The 15,145-nt window shown below is 37.1% G+C and overlaps 1 protein-coding gene across 1 annotated transcript; it reads left to right on the forward strand.

The window, feature by feature from the left end:
- The first annotated feature begins 585 nt into the window (after nucleotides 1-585).
- On the forward strand, nucleotides 586-15,109 carry rskrb (ribosomal protein S6 kinase related b). Its single transcript, XM_081390237.1, has 12 exons — nucleotides 586-882; nucleotides 3,033-3,311; nucleotides 3,422-3,505; nucleotides 6,879-6,947; nucleotides 7,244-7,313; nucleotides 10,363-10,470; nucleotides 11,449-11,489; nucleotides 11,588-11,615; nucleotides 12,023-12,112; nucleotides 12,291-12,379; nucleotides 12,511-12,621; nucleotides 13,325-15,109. Exons 1-12 carry the CDS (start codon nucleotides 853-855, stop codon nucleotides 13,661-13,663), a joined length of 1,338 nt encoding a protein of 445 aa, XP_081246363.1. The 5' UTR covers nucleotides 586-852; the 3' UTR covers nucleotides 13,664-15,109.
- The last annotated feature ends 36 nt before the right edge of the window (nucleotides 15,110-15,145 follow it).

Here is a 15,145-nt window from a genome sequence, read left to right on the forward strand (position 1 = left end):
CTGAAATAAAGAACAAAAAAAAACAAGAACTGATAAAAATTTGAAAAATGCTTAAACTTTAATATAAAAATTTAAATTAATTCAGAATATTAATAAAATCTTTCTCAATTACACTAAAATAACAATGTCCATTCCTGGAGCACAAATAAATACATTTCAACATTTATCTTGAGTTTTATACTGCACAATTTGTAGGTATAACTTTAAATCAGCTCGTTAGGAAACCAACTAAACTGACTAGGGGTGATTCAGGTTGATTGGGACAATGGCAAAAGTGTCCCAATCCTGTCAAAAAAGAGAGACATAAAAATATGCTGTGGCTCCCCAGAAACAAGATAAAAAAATCAACAAGTAGCTTATACGCTAATGCAATAACAACACAGTCATAAAACTGTAAATTAACTGGAAGCATGATCCTATATTGTTTAATGTTTAAAAGCGTCATGTTTCATCACTGTCTGGATGTAACTAGGCGTCAATAATTCAGCCCGGACTGCTCCTGATACTATTTTGAGAGGGCGCTCGAGTGGGCGTGGCATAAAAACTCAGCAAAAAATATGATTGGGTGACAGCAACGTGCGTGGGAGGATGCGCAGTATTCGTCGACTCCATCGGAGATTATCTTGTTTTTGTCGCCATATCTGTCAGACCGATAACGCTTTGATGGAAAATGAGTTCGACTTCATAGTTCAGTGTAAGACACAATGTAAAAGCCATTGCCCTGTCCATACTTGAGCGGTTAGAACAGTAATGCACATAGGTAGTGCTGTCACTCACTGTCACTGAAACTCCAGGCGACAACATGGATGAACACTAGATTCAACTAATGATTCACGCAGAGCGACAAATGTGATGGGTGCCGATGCTAGCAAAAACAGCAAGGTTAGTCTTTTTATTATTGTCTTATTATTAATGGTGGGAAAAAGTTACTTTGCTGAAAGAAACCATGTGTTCAGGATGGCTGCTCACTGTGCATGTGTTAGGCTACTTTTATGTTTGATCTCCTGTTGTAAAAGTATAGCAGTGAGTACGTTTATTTTAAAAGCCAAATCTTAATAGGGCAATTTAAGTCACACATTATACTGACAAGTATGTCATATAAAAGTATATATGTATAGTTATTTTACATACAACAAAGGTCTTATGAAGCTGCAGAACATTGTTTTTTATTGACAAGCAGGGCATTACAGTGATTTTAAAACATTTATTTACCTACTGTAATGACCAATAAATATGAACTGTTTTCTGAATGCACAATAATTCCATGAGTCATTTCACATTTGTGTGGATTTGAACTAGGGCTGTCAAACGATTAATCGCGATTAATCGCATCCAAAATAAAAGTTTGTGTTTACATAATTTATGTCTGTGTACGGAGTATAATTATTTTCTATATATAAATACACACACATGCATATATATATTTAAGAAAATGTGTTATTTATATATAATATAAATTATATATAATATAAATATATATACACAGTATATACATGCAAATATTTCTTAAATATATACATGCATGTGTGTGTATTTATATATAGAAAATAATTAGCCTATACACCGTACACACACATGTATTATGTAAAAACAAACTTTTATTTTGGATGCGATTAATCGCGATTAATCGTTTGACAGCCCTAATTTGAACTGAAAGCAAAGCCAAAGGACAAGCTGTGGCAGTATGACTAACATCCTTTAATTCATATGAATATTTAAGTGATTCCTTTAATATAGGCACTTTTGAATTTATACACACACACACACACACACACATTTCAATGCATGCAATATTTGATTATCTGTTTTAAACTAACTATACACATTTGTTTTTCTTAAATTCATCATTACAACTAACTACACACTGACACGGTCACCGTCAATGATGCAGTAATGACAAAATTGAACCTTTTTGGGGTAATACTGACTATTTGATTTTGCTTGGACTGCATTATCATTTTATTATTTAATGTTGTACCCATGAGCATGAGTTTAAAATCATTTTGTTGTGGTAATGACGACAAAGAACAAAACATCCCACGAGGTGAAAGTTTTACACAAGGGTATTTTATTCACACACACACACACACACACACACACACACACACACACACACACACACACACACACATTTTTGTTATGCTGGTTGAAATTCTCCTCATATCCTGATAGCAATCACTATGTTTAACGGTCTAAATGTATTTTTATATATATATATAGTCTTTGGAAGGCGTAGGACCATAAAATGTACGTTCAATCATCGCGTTCGGTCCGAATGAAATGATAGCATGTGTTCTCTATCAGTCAACGTGTGTTTGCATACCACTGCTCAGCCTGTTAACGCAGACATCATACGTCATCAGCGCGTGAATGTACGCAATTTGCTATGGCTATTTGAAGTGAGGGCGGGATCGAATGCTAATTTAGCATTTCTCAGATCACCTATTGCACCTTTAATGATTTTTATACCGTACAAACTGTATATTTCTCCTACACTAGCCCTACCCCTAAATGTACCCATCACAGAAAACATTTAGCTTTTTTTTAATTAAAAAAAAACACAGTTTAGTATGTTTTTAAGCCATTTTGTTTTACAAGGGCACATGAAGTGTCCTCATAAACCACCTTTATGTTGTAATACCCATGTCATTATATACATTTGTGTCTTCATAAACCACATATGCCAGATCACACAAAACACACTAAAATCATTTTAACACTTGTTAATTGAAAATGTAAGAAATGTTTCAATTTTTATTCATCCATAATTGACGGGTGCTGGGACATGAAAAAAAAAAACAATTCATTTTAACCATAAAATTTTAACCATCCCTTAAATTATGTCATTTATAACCCATTATTTTCTCCTAGTACGTTTTTTTGTTATTATTTAAAATTAAAGATGGTGATCTATAATGACTGCTGGGATTGCAAAGTGTCCATACAGAAACACCAATGAGCATGTTGAAAAATAGGTCATTGCTGGAATATGAGTAACCATGTAATGATTATTTAATGACTTTCATTCACAGCAGAACACAGGGTCGGAGGAGCAATCACAAATATCCAGATGGAGGGGATTTCTCTCTGCTGTGGGTATTTCTCTCCCAGCTGGGCTCTGCAAAATCAACCCGTTACGAATCGGATCACATAGAATGATTTGTGACAAGGAGCCATCCATTCCTGAGCACCTGGTCTCCTCATTACCGGGCCCTGAGAAACTCTGCATGGATTGGAGTTTTCCGAGCTTTATCAACATGTTTCTGCCTGAGTTCCCCCACCGCAATGTCCCAGGACATGAACATTTTCAGGTGAGAGATGCCAAGGGCAAAAGGTGAAAATAACCTCACTCATTAGTCATCAGTCTCTTATTTATTTTATATGTTTTTCACTGTATTTCATCTTATCGTCCAACCCCTAGGTCCTGGGTTACATAGCGAAAGGATCTTTTGGTCCCATTTTAAAGGTCAAGGATAAGTCGAAGCAAAAGACCTACGCCGTTAAGGTAAAAACTTTGTCTATAAGCCAATCAAACGTTTGTACGCACCTACTCATTGTTCTATTTTACACATTTAAAACTAATAGATATAAAAGGAAATTACACAAAAATGTCAAACAAATCAAAACTATCTTATATTTGAGATTATTTTCAGTTGCCAATCTTTAGGTTTATTATAATGTAAAGACATTCATACATAGGACATACATAGCAATGAGGGGGTAACGTTGCTGGTTTTGAAGTAATTAAACTCACAGCTTTATTGTTAATAGAGAGAGATGCTGAACAAACGCAGGTAATTCGCACAAGCATTATGGCTCTCTCTCACTCCTCTCTCTCTTGATAATGAATTCAAATAAATGCTATAATTCATTCATTCAAATAAATTGTAACTTACGCACTACTTGATCTCTGTGTCTGATTCAAAGTGGGCAGAATGCTAGATGTAACAAGCCGTAACTGACGAAAATAACCTTTAGTTTTACCTCTCCATTCAAATATTGCACTGCAAACATCAATAACAGCATTAAGTCGTCAATGCTGGCAAATGACCATGGTATAAGCGGGGTAATCCACGGGAAAAAAAGAATATCTTGAAAAAGGTGGGGTGTCTTATAATCTGGGTCGTCTTCTATTCGGAACAATAAATGCCCTTCGCGTAAGGTGGTTCTTTACTTCCATGTAGTGCATTAAAATCTTTTATACCATGGTCTGGGTGAATACTCGATTCTGATTGGCTGCAGGGTGTCCGTTAAAAAGTGATTTGCCTGATGACAGTTCTAAATGATTGCGCTGGCTCAAACTCACTGATCAACTGCTGCGGTCGGGTCGCTGTGGTCACGTTGCTTGGCAACGCCTGTATACGGGAGATATTAAATAGTGCGCTCGACTTAATAAATAAAAACCCTCACGATTTTTACTCTAAAACACATTAAAGTATTATTAATTGATAAAATATATCTTTCTTTCGTAAGTAACCATGGTATAAGCGGGTTAATGCCCTTCGAGGTGTCCATTATCAGGTTTTAATGGACTTCGGCGGAGGCAACCGTCCTCCTCTGCGCGTCGGACGGTTCACGCCTCGCCGTCGTCCATTAAAACCTGTTAATGGACACCTCGTCGGGCATTAACCCTTACTTATTGCACAGCTAGCCGTGGATTATCCCTTACTTAAAACTAAACATAAAGTTTAGGGCGTTATTTGAGGGGACAGCCATTTGTGGTGTCCGAAACCATAGTGGACGTTATTGAGTGCACTCATTTAATCCCACATTGCCCCGCAATAACGAATGTACAACCGATGTACGCTCAACGGCTGTCCGAATTTGCTCACTTGTTTTCATTCACTCCTTCAAGTGAACAGTATTAGTGGACTAACGTTGGGAATAGTGAATGAGGGTTTAGGAGGCGATTTCGGATTCAGCTCTTTGTCTGGTCTCATCAAGAGCAAAGACTAATTAACTTACTTTGATACTCACCTTGTGAAGGCTTACCTGCTTCAACATAGCAATCTCCAAGTCATCTCAGTGTCTTCTACAAGTGAAGTCTATCCCCATTACTACCTCCAAGATTCCCAGCTCCTCATCTCCTCAGCCTCCTTCATTGGTTGTGTGCATCATCTTGTCAGCCTGCAACAGATAAAGCCTAATTCGGACGGGATTAGTTTAACATGGAGAGGTGGGGGAAAGTAATTATTACACGAGCTTCTTTGTTATTTTGGTCCCGTTCAAATGTACCATCTCAGTAATCATTATGGACAGTGTCAATAAAGATTATTATGGTGACTTTTACCTTCTGTAAAAAGGTCCGGAAAAATGACCTCAGGTAATACTAATCCAGTGCGAATTAACCCACTGTAAATATGTACGTAAACATTCCGTCATTTCCTGTTTAGAAGTACTTTTCCGTGGTTTTTCCAAGTGTGGTGGTGCTTGAAAAAGCATTCAATTGTGTTCTAGGCGGTGCGACCTCAAGTCTGTGGCAAAACTCAAGTGTTTTCCGCATACCATTCAGATCAAAATAAGGTCAAAAGCATTTGTCAGAGGCACGAAACTTCTTTTAGCTTTAGGTAAGTGCCTATTACCAACAGAACCCAATTAGAATTTAATAAATGTAATTAATAAATCATTCGATCGGACCTTACTGTTATAAATAGGTAATATAGATTATATGTGTTTGTGCATATTATATCAGGAAGGTGACGGCGGTGCGTAAATCAAGTTACCCCTCCCACTTCTGCTAGTTTTACTGAGATTCCTTATCCTGGGCGAATTGGCCAATTATATTACAGACGTCCTGTGGTAAAATTACATTACTCCATCTACCCTTGTAAAACTAATCCAGTCCGAATAGGGCTTAAAGGGATACTCAACTTTAAAATGAAAATTCTGTCATCATATACTCACCCTCATGTTGTTTCAAACCTGTATGAATTTCTTTCTTCTGCTGAACAGGAAGGAAGATATTTAGAAGAATATCAGTAACCAGACAGTTTCTGGTCCCATTGACTTCCATAGTATATATTTTTTCCTACTATGGAAGTCAATGGGACCCAGAAACTGTCTGGTTACTGACATTCTTCTAAATATCCTTCCTGTTCAGCAGAAGAAAGAAATTCATACAGGTTTGAAACAACATGAGGGTGAGTATATGACAGAATTTTCATTTTAAAGTGGATTATCCCTTTAAGAAACCCAAATTATCCTGTCTACCATTGCTTCAAACTGCCAAAGTCAATACTCACTTGTTCTCCGTTGTTCCTGCTGGATTTCAATAAACTTTCCCGTTGTGTCCATATTCCATCTCTCTCATTTCTGTGTCCGAGTATCCGAGACACTTATGCTCACCATGGCAGCATTTATTTGATTAAAAAAACAGTAATACTGTAACATATATTATTAAAAAGTTTAACTTTTTATTTATTTGAATATAAAAAAATTAATTTATGTGATGGCAAAGCTGTATTTTCAGCATTATTACTCCTGTCTTCAGTGTCACATGATCCTTTAGAAATCATTCTTATATGCTGCTTTGGAGCTTAAGTAATTTTCTTAACGTTTTTATTGATGTTGAAAACAGTTTTTGCTGCTTAATATTTTTGCAGAAACCATAATACATTTTTCAGGGTTCTTTGATGAATAGGGAGTTCTAAAGAACAGCATTCATTTAAAATAGAAATACTGTCAGTGTCACTTTTGACCAAATGAATTCGTCCTTGTGGGATAAGACTATACATTTATTTATAAAAAAACGTACTGACCCCACACTTGTGAACGGTAATGTATATGACCTGGGCCTCATCCTCATGAGAAAGAAGCAGCCTGTCATAGTAACACAGTAATGGTCATTTGCCATTTGTGATTTATTTTGTCTAATGCAGGTTATTCCAAAATCTGAGATTTTGCGCTTGGGTGTTTTGGAGCAGTCAAAGGAGGAAGTAATAGTCCAGGTGAGCCCAAGTCCTCACTTTTCAACAATGTCCTCATTTTCATTACGTTAAATGGTCTGTGTCATCTTTTACAGACACTGACTTCTAGCTTATGTCATAAGTACTATGGAGATTGAGGTGGTGTGTGTTTTTGTAGCAACAGAAAGGGAATTAATGCAAATTCACTGAAAGAGAGCTTGGATGAATATTAGCAGGTCTCTTTATCACCCTGGTACATGAAGAGGTCGAGTTCAAAACCCACAGAGGTTTGTGACTCACTGTGCCTGTGCTCTTGTTGTCAAACTGTTACCTTGCAGCGTCAGGTCCGCCACCCTTTTGTCCACGACCTGCGGGACTGCTGGCAGACCCAGCGACACATCTACATTAGTGAGTGAATCAGAACACACCCCTGCCCCAACTCTCCTCCTGCCTTTCCCACCACTAAATCCGTCTTCCCTCACACAAAGTGCCATGTGGCCCTGTCCCCATCGAGACATGAAAATCTGCCTGGAGCTCTCACAAACTGTCATTCCTCTTCAAATCTGTGCGCAGCTGTGAAGAGGACATGTGATCTGAAACGATACACTACTTTTCAAAGTTTGGGGTCGGTGAGATTTTTTTATGTTTTTGAAAGGGGGCTCTCCTTCTCATAAAGACTGCATTTATTTGATCAAAACATTTTTATTTATTCTTGTGTCACATGATCCTTCAGAAATCATTCTAATATGCAGATTTTTGAGCTAAGAAACATTTCTTATTATTAATATCAGTGTTGAAACCAGTGATTTACTTAATATTTTTGTGGAAACCATGATGTATTTTATTTTCAGGATTCTTTGATGAATAGAAAAGATCAAAAGAACAGCAATATAAATCTTTTGTGACGCTGTAAAATCTTAAATATCACTTTTGATCAATTGAATGCCCCCTTGCTAATTAAAATGTTTAAAAAAAACTGACTCCAATATTTTGAACATTAGTTAATGATCCGTGTTGAAATGTTTACATGCATTTTATTGTAGAATCGATGCACCTAATAATTATTAATATTAATTGAACTAAAGAGTTTAAAAATGCTTGTTGTCAAACAGGGTTACCAAACACCCCCCACTAGCCATAATTTGGCCAAACAGGTACTTCCGTCCCAAACTCAATTGGTTGAGCAAATGTTGCTTTGTCTGGATGCTCAAAAACCAAACAAAACAATGTTTTTTAAGCGCCACTTTATTTCAACCTTTGGAATGGCTGAACTATAGTTGTCTCAACATACTATGCTGGTGGAAAATGTGTAAAATATACCATACACACTTCACAGTTCAAATACATTTCTTGCTCTGATTCTGTCTGCCACGCTGTCTACAAATTATGAGACTCAGAACTACCCAAACTGCACTTAAAGTTGCTGATTTCATGATGTTTCTAATGTTTAGATATACTGTACAATCATCCATAGGTCTATAATCCTGCTCCTGGAGACCCACTTTCTCACTAGTTCTATCTCACTAGTCCACTAGTTCCAACCTGCAACCTTCGAGTCATCCTGAGCACATTGTTGTGAGGTTAGCTGGTCCAGGTGTGTTTGATTGAGGTTGGTGCTAAACTCTGCTGGACAGTGGGTCTCCAGGAGCAGGATCCAAGACCTCTGCAACCATCTATAGACCCACAGACTGTTATTTCTGAATTAGATCAGTTCGTTTAGACTGGCCAGAATTCTTGAATTCTAGAACGGGTTCTCAACTCTGGCCCTCGAGATCCACTTCCTGCAGTTTAGCTCCAGCCTGGCTCAAACTCTCCTGCATGTAATGTTCGAGTAATTCTGAAGACCTTGATTAGCTTGTTCAGGTGTGTTTGATCAAGGGTGGAGTTAAAGGTGCGTTCACTCCACGTCGTAATTACGTGATTTCAACTTTTATAGCGTTCATGTCCTCGAATAGCTTGTAAATACAGCTTGTAAGATGGGAATTGTTTGAGAGCTCCTACTTGGTCCCATAGAAACGCATAATTCAGAACAGCTCAGGATATAACGTCATGTGTTGTCACCTTGAGATAGAAGATATCCCATGTTTATGGCCCACCCAACTTGAGATCTTGGGTATCAAAATTATCCCCGATCTTTCCAGTGGTAAATTCTAATTGAGAGGGCATTCATGTCCAATTTTTATCTAGGAAACTCGTATTTACGATAAATCCCGGTAGCACGTGAAGGCAGCATTAGTAACACTCCTAGGTTTTAGGACACCTCAATCCAAACCTCAAGTCCTTTTTCCCCAGTGTTTGATTTCCCAGTGATCCTGACTGGATTTGTGAAAGTGAATTTTCTTCTACTTTGATGTTCAGTTCACCTCTTTAATGCTTTCTCCTGGCAAAAGCTACGATGAACGTGTCACTTCTTACCACCACTTGATTGCCACCTGATTCCTTCATTCACAGCCTGCACTGTTTTGACACTTTATTCAGTCTAGATCACTACTGGGATTTGTTTAAATCATTGGGATCTTAAAGCTTAAGATCCTATTTAATAACACAGATGCCCGGTTTCACAGACAAGGCTTAAAGGCCCATTGAAGTGCAGCATTATTCAATGTGTTGATGTAATTTAAACAGGAAGACAGGGCGGGACATATCCAACAGCTCCGACCCTTTTTTAAAATAGCCAATAGCGTTTAGTTTAGACAGCTCGGCCAGAGCCGCTGAGCTCGCTAAAGCTGCAGTTTCCTCCTAATCTCTGACCGTTTCTCCCCCATATTGCTTTAAAATATAGCATTCTGTGCAGAATTCAAATGGGTCTGATATGTTTGTGGTCTGTGCCGACTCGATCATATGATCCACTCTATCGTGTCTCTGGACTGTGGCGGCTCACGTGACACTAACGTGAAACCAGACTTCATTCGCTCCAGTGTTTACACTGTCTAAATCATTCCCTATGCCTTATATAGTGCACAATGTGCCATTCACCATGTAGAAAATTGTAAAAGTGTGAACAAATGACCGATTTGAGCGATTTTAACTAAAAGCAACTTGCATTGACATATCTTAAACTATGTCAGTGCCATTGTTTTATCTCAAGTAAAGACAAGTAATGATTTTTTCTAAGGCATGTTTATAAAAGCTACTTAAATGTCCTAATTGAACTAAGGCCATATCCTGGCTTAATCTAAGCCCTGTCTGTGAAACCAGGCCAGAATGTTCTGTACTTTGTCTAAACCATGATGTTTTACCAGTCAGTGGTCTGGGTGAGGGCATAACTGTTAGAAACAGATGGTCTTGACTGATGTATTATGAATCTGGTCATCTCCCAAAGTGACAGATGTTTACTCTGCGTTCACTTGCCCTTTCCATGTATCAGTTGGATGTTTGTGTTCATGTTTATCTCTATTTGGGATTTGCACATTCAGGCACTGTTCATGTGATTTGATTCTGTTTATTCCCTCTCTAGTGTGTGATTACTGCAGCACAGGAGACTTGTACACATACTGGGTGATGATTTGTCAGTTCAGCGAGGATGTGGTAAAAGTGTTTGCTGCTGAATTGGGTTCTGCTTTAGGTAAGCAATGACGCTCATCTTGGATGCTTAGTGTCATGAACCTTTAGAAATCATTATAATATGCTGATTTGGCGCTCAAGTAACAATTATTAATTTTCTCAATGTTGAAAGTTGTGGTGGTTTTTGTAGAAATCGTTCTAAAGGCGATACCGATAAAGATATAGTTCTAAAAATCATTCTAAATGTAAAAGAATAGCAGAGTCCACACCACAACTATAAAGATAATGAATTAAAAGGTAACGGATATATGTTGAAAGTTGTATTTTTAAACAGTGAAGTATTGCTAATACAACTCATTATGTTTTTCTCTGGACAGTTACATGTGGGAAACATATTGACGTATTGTCTTCCCTTCAATTTATTCCTTCAATTTTCTTTACTTGATCGTGAAAATTTCTTTAAAAAGTCTTACATTTACCTTTCTAAAACACCGCTGCATTATATCCATTTTAAGGAAACACTTTAGTTTAGGGTCCAATTCTCACTATTAACTAGTTGCTTATTAGCATGCATTTTATTAGGATATTGGCTGTTTATTAGTACTTATAAATCACATTATTAATGCTTTATTCTGCATGACCATATTCTACATCCCTTAATCCTACCCAATGCCTAAGTTTATGTTTATTGAGGCAAAATGTCATAGTTAATAGTTAGTTAATAGTGAGAATCAGACCCTAATCTAAAGTCTGACCAAATTTTATATTATATTATAGATTTTTACTGATCCTGGTAATAAAAAATACCTTGACATTTTGGCTCGATGGTGTTTTAAGCCCCCAATGGCTCCTTAGAGGCAGCTAACCCTACCCTCAACCTTAAACCTACCCATCCCCTCGCTGCCTGGAAGGCGCCGTTGGGGGCTTAAAACACCAAACACCGACATTTTGTGTCAAGCACATAAATGCAATTTTTGTTCAAGTACAGTAGTTATGAATGCTCATCACAATAATCATGTTGCATCATCTCTGTTTATAGGGTTCCTTCATGACTGTGCAATCATCCACCGTGATGTGAAGGTATACACTGTTTTATATAATGATGTAATGATAATAAATATGATCCCTAAAATATCAGAAGAATGTCTTAAAAACATTCACTGTTGTATTTTTAACAGATGGAAAATGTCCTTCTAACAGATCAGGGTAAGGCAGCCTGTGTTCTTTAGTCACTCCAGTAGAGGGCAGAATGTGTCCACTTTTTTCATGTAAACATGGAATCTTCCAGAACATCCAGGCTTCACGCTTTCCGAATAGGCCTAGAGTATTTTCACAAATGTGACATCGTGATAGCAATACAATATTGACAAATAGTCCAATTCACAACATTTCTATTGTAATATTTCAATTATTTCAATATTTGTTTGTTAAAATGCTGAAGTGAAATATGACATCAAAGCTTATAAAATTCAAAGGTCATATGACGAACATCTAATCATAAATATATAATATGATATTAATAATAATAATTAACAGTGTTCTACAACAATAATATTGAAACCTTATAACCTATCATCTTAAATGATCAATAATAAACGTCTATCTTATTACAGGCCACCTACGACTGGCTGACTTTGGTTTGTCCCGGCGTCTTGAGCGTGGAGGGAGGGCATTCACTATTTGCGGAACAATTCAATACATGGGTAAATTAAATCAAGAAATGAAAACAAATAAAGAATTACTTTGAATTATGTGTGGAATAATGTACATAAATGCCAAATGAGTCACTAAATGATATTTATTGCTGAGCAAATGAAAGGATGTTTTTGTCTAGCTGTGTGTGGAATGTATGCAAGATTCTCATGAAATCTGTCTCTTCAGCTCCTGAAGTCCTTAGCGGTGGTCCCTACAACCACACTGCCGATTGGTGGTCTCTCGGCATCCTCCTCTTCGCACTGGCCACTGGAAAGGTGAGGACAAATGCACATATATTTGCATATATTGTGTTTATTTTTGCTCATTGTGGGGGAAATGACACGTTTGCGTGTGTTTGATGTGTCTTTTCTGCCAAGTCATTCTTAACTCCCCCCTCCCTCCTCAGTTTCCAGTGTCCCCAGAACCGGATCACTGTTGCATGCTGAGGAGGGTACGCTGCTTCCCTTATGAGATGCCAAAAAACTTCTCTCCTCCTTTTGCTCTGCTGCTTACAGAGGTGAGACCTGGACACCTGATGGGGAGCTTTATTCACCAAAATGTTCAAAGTAGTATCAATTTTGTCTCTGAAATTCCCTAAAAATAGACACAAATGAGATCATTAAAAAATATTTTTCAAAATCATTCAAAAAATCCCTTTATAAAAAGGATTGCTTAGATTATTTGGGTCATTATTTAATTCAGATCATTTTAGGAGAGTTTTTTTTCATTTTTGATTGTGATTCTGAACAGTTTGAGACTTTGAGATCCCTTCTGAAATTATAGAGGTAATGTGAGATTACTTTGTAAAAATGATAATAATTTTTTTTAAGATTATTGGAGCAAGTTTTAGTATTTCAGTCTTTCTATTTAAAAATGTAATATTTAATTCAATGTGTTACTTGCAGTTTCTTTGTAAGTATTTGTGAAATTTCCTATCAATTTCTAAGTAAAAAAAAATGTTTCAAAGTAAATCCTACACATTTTATTTCAGTGTACTAATAACTTTTTCTCAGGAGATACACCTGAGAAGCAGGAATGCTGTCTATTTAAGCTCAATAATTGATCTTATTTGTGATTCTTTACAAGTGAGGACCTTTAAAAAATTAAGGCAGAGCACTAATTCCTGGTGTTGAGATGTCATTTTTTAACAAATTGCAAGTCTCCTTTTAAGTAATAACTGCATTACTTCAATCATTTAAACCCAATTTTTCTCTCCTCAGCTTCTTTGTAAGACTCCAATACGTCGCCTTCGGACACTGGAACGCTTCAAGCGCCAAACCTTTTTCCACGGCACGCCATTTGATTCCCATCTGCTCCAAAAGACCCCCATGGAGCTGATCTTGGAGCTGAAGAACCGGCCTGACCGGCCTGCCAAATCCCGTCGAGGCCTGACCCTGGAACCCTTCGCAAACTTTGACTGCGACTTTCTCTTAACCTCACCCTGCACACCCACAGTCCCAGACCTTTCCCCAACTCTGGCCAACATGGAGCGGGTAGAAGCGCTCATGCAAATCCATGTACCTCAGGACGATGCTTCCCAAAGAGAAGTGTTTGTTTAACTTTTTTAAAAATCACACACTTTAGAGTGTGTTCACACTTGCCAGGTTTGGTTTGATTAAAATTAACTCAGGTGCGATTGCTCTGTTAGTGCGGTTCATTTGCATACTTGCGAACGCTGCCATCCGAACCCTGGTGCGCACCAAAAAGCACAATCAGACCCCTGAAAAGATGGGTCTCGATCCACTTCCAAACAAACTAAATATGAACGCAACATGGACCAAAGACATGTAAATGAACCAAAAACGGGACATGATGTCACAAGATGCAACACTAAAAATAGGTTTTGTTTTGGATGTTTAGTAAGTTCTGTCACAAAATATGTCATAAAAGCCATTTATTGTTTTGTTTTGTATCTTTAAATTTGGTGTAAAATTAGTGTGAACGCTAAGCAAACCAGGACTAAATGTTTCATTTTCTTTTTTGGTTTTCTTATCAAAAGAACCCAGAGAACCAGAGAACTACAAGTGTGAATACACCCTTAGCATGTGGGGGAAAGTTCAAACCTTAATTGTAGGTTATTCTTCCGTGAAGGAATATGGTTAAGTGCATTTCATTTTTATTGAGACACTCTAGCTCTTACACTGAATTCCATACCTTTTGTTGAGACATTTAGTGAAATGTGGTTCATAGTTCCTCATATCCTTTGACGTTATTTGACTATTTTGTCCTTATTAATGAGCCAGCACTGCATTTTCTTTCAACAAACATACCATAAATTCAGTTCTTCTCGGTTTTATGTTTTGAAAGCTGTGCAAACCCTCAGGGATATACTTTAAAGCTAAAAGGACCAAATCATCACTCATTTTGTAATTACTAAACCTAAGCCTCGTGAAAAAGCTTTGTTAATAGAAAAATAGTAAAATCCCAATAGTGGACATCTATACTTTAAATATGAAAGAATATGCTTAGCACTGTTCATTGTATTTGTATAATGCACTTGGGACTGAATGGAAAAGGAACTGTGGTTATGTTGTTATACTGATTTTCCTATTGGCTTTATTGTTCCTATTGTTGTTTTAACCAATGCTTTGGGCCTGGTTGGATCAATGCCCATGTATGCATGAATAACCTTGTCTTCCTGGGATGACAGTTCTTGTTTTACGCCCAGAATGCCTGACACCAGTGATCCTTTATTAAATACTAAGCAAAGAAAAGTGGAAATAATTTAGTAAAATGTTTCTTTTTTCATTCAATATTGTAACTGATGCTGTATGTGGTCATTTTTAAAGCTCCGCCCAGCCAGGGACACAGTACTGCAGTTTCAGCTACTGCTATTATTGAGCTACAATAAGATATTCCTCAACACTTTTTTCCATACTAGATAAAATAAGCCTTTTTAAAATATAACCAATCATTAATTGGTTTATCTAATACCTATAGTGGATATTGCATATATAATTAATAGACAAATGTTCTGTAAGAAAAAATAAATGTATGCAAATGTTCCCATTTTCTTTCTTTTAACATTGACTAACTAGCTA

This window comes from Scardinius erythrophthalmus (assembly GCF_964197995.2).
Source record: "Scardinius erythrophthalmus genome assembly, chromosome: 17".
Classification (NCBI taxonomy): domain Eukaryota; kingdom Metazoa; phylum Chordata; class Actinopteri; order Cypriniformes; family Leuciscidae; genus Scardinius; species Scardinius erythrophthalmus.

Bases quoted from the DNA above. Each gene is read 5' to 3' on its own strand.
- rskrb (XM_081390237.1), top strand. From the start codon at position 853: ATGGGTGCCGATGCTAGCAAAAACAGCAAG. The intron at 3,506-6,878 runs GTAAAAACTTTG...TGTCTAATGCAG, and splicing joins AAAAGACCTACGCCGTTAAG to GTTATTCCAAAATCTGAGAT. The intron at 11,490-11,587 runs GTATACACTGTT...TATTTTTAACAG, and splicing joins TCATCCACCGTGATGTGAAG to ATGGAAAATGTCCTTCTAAC.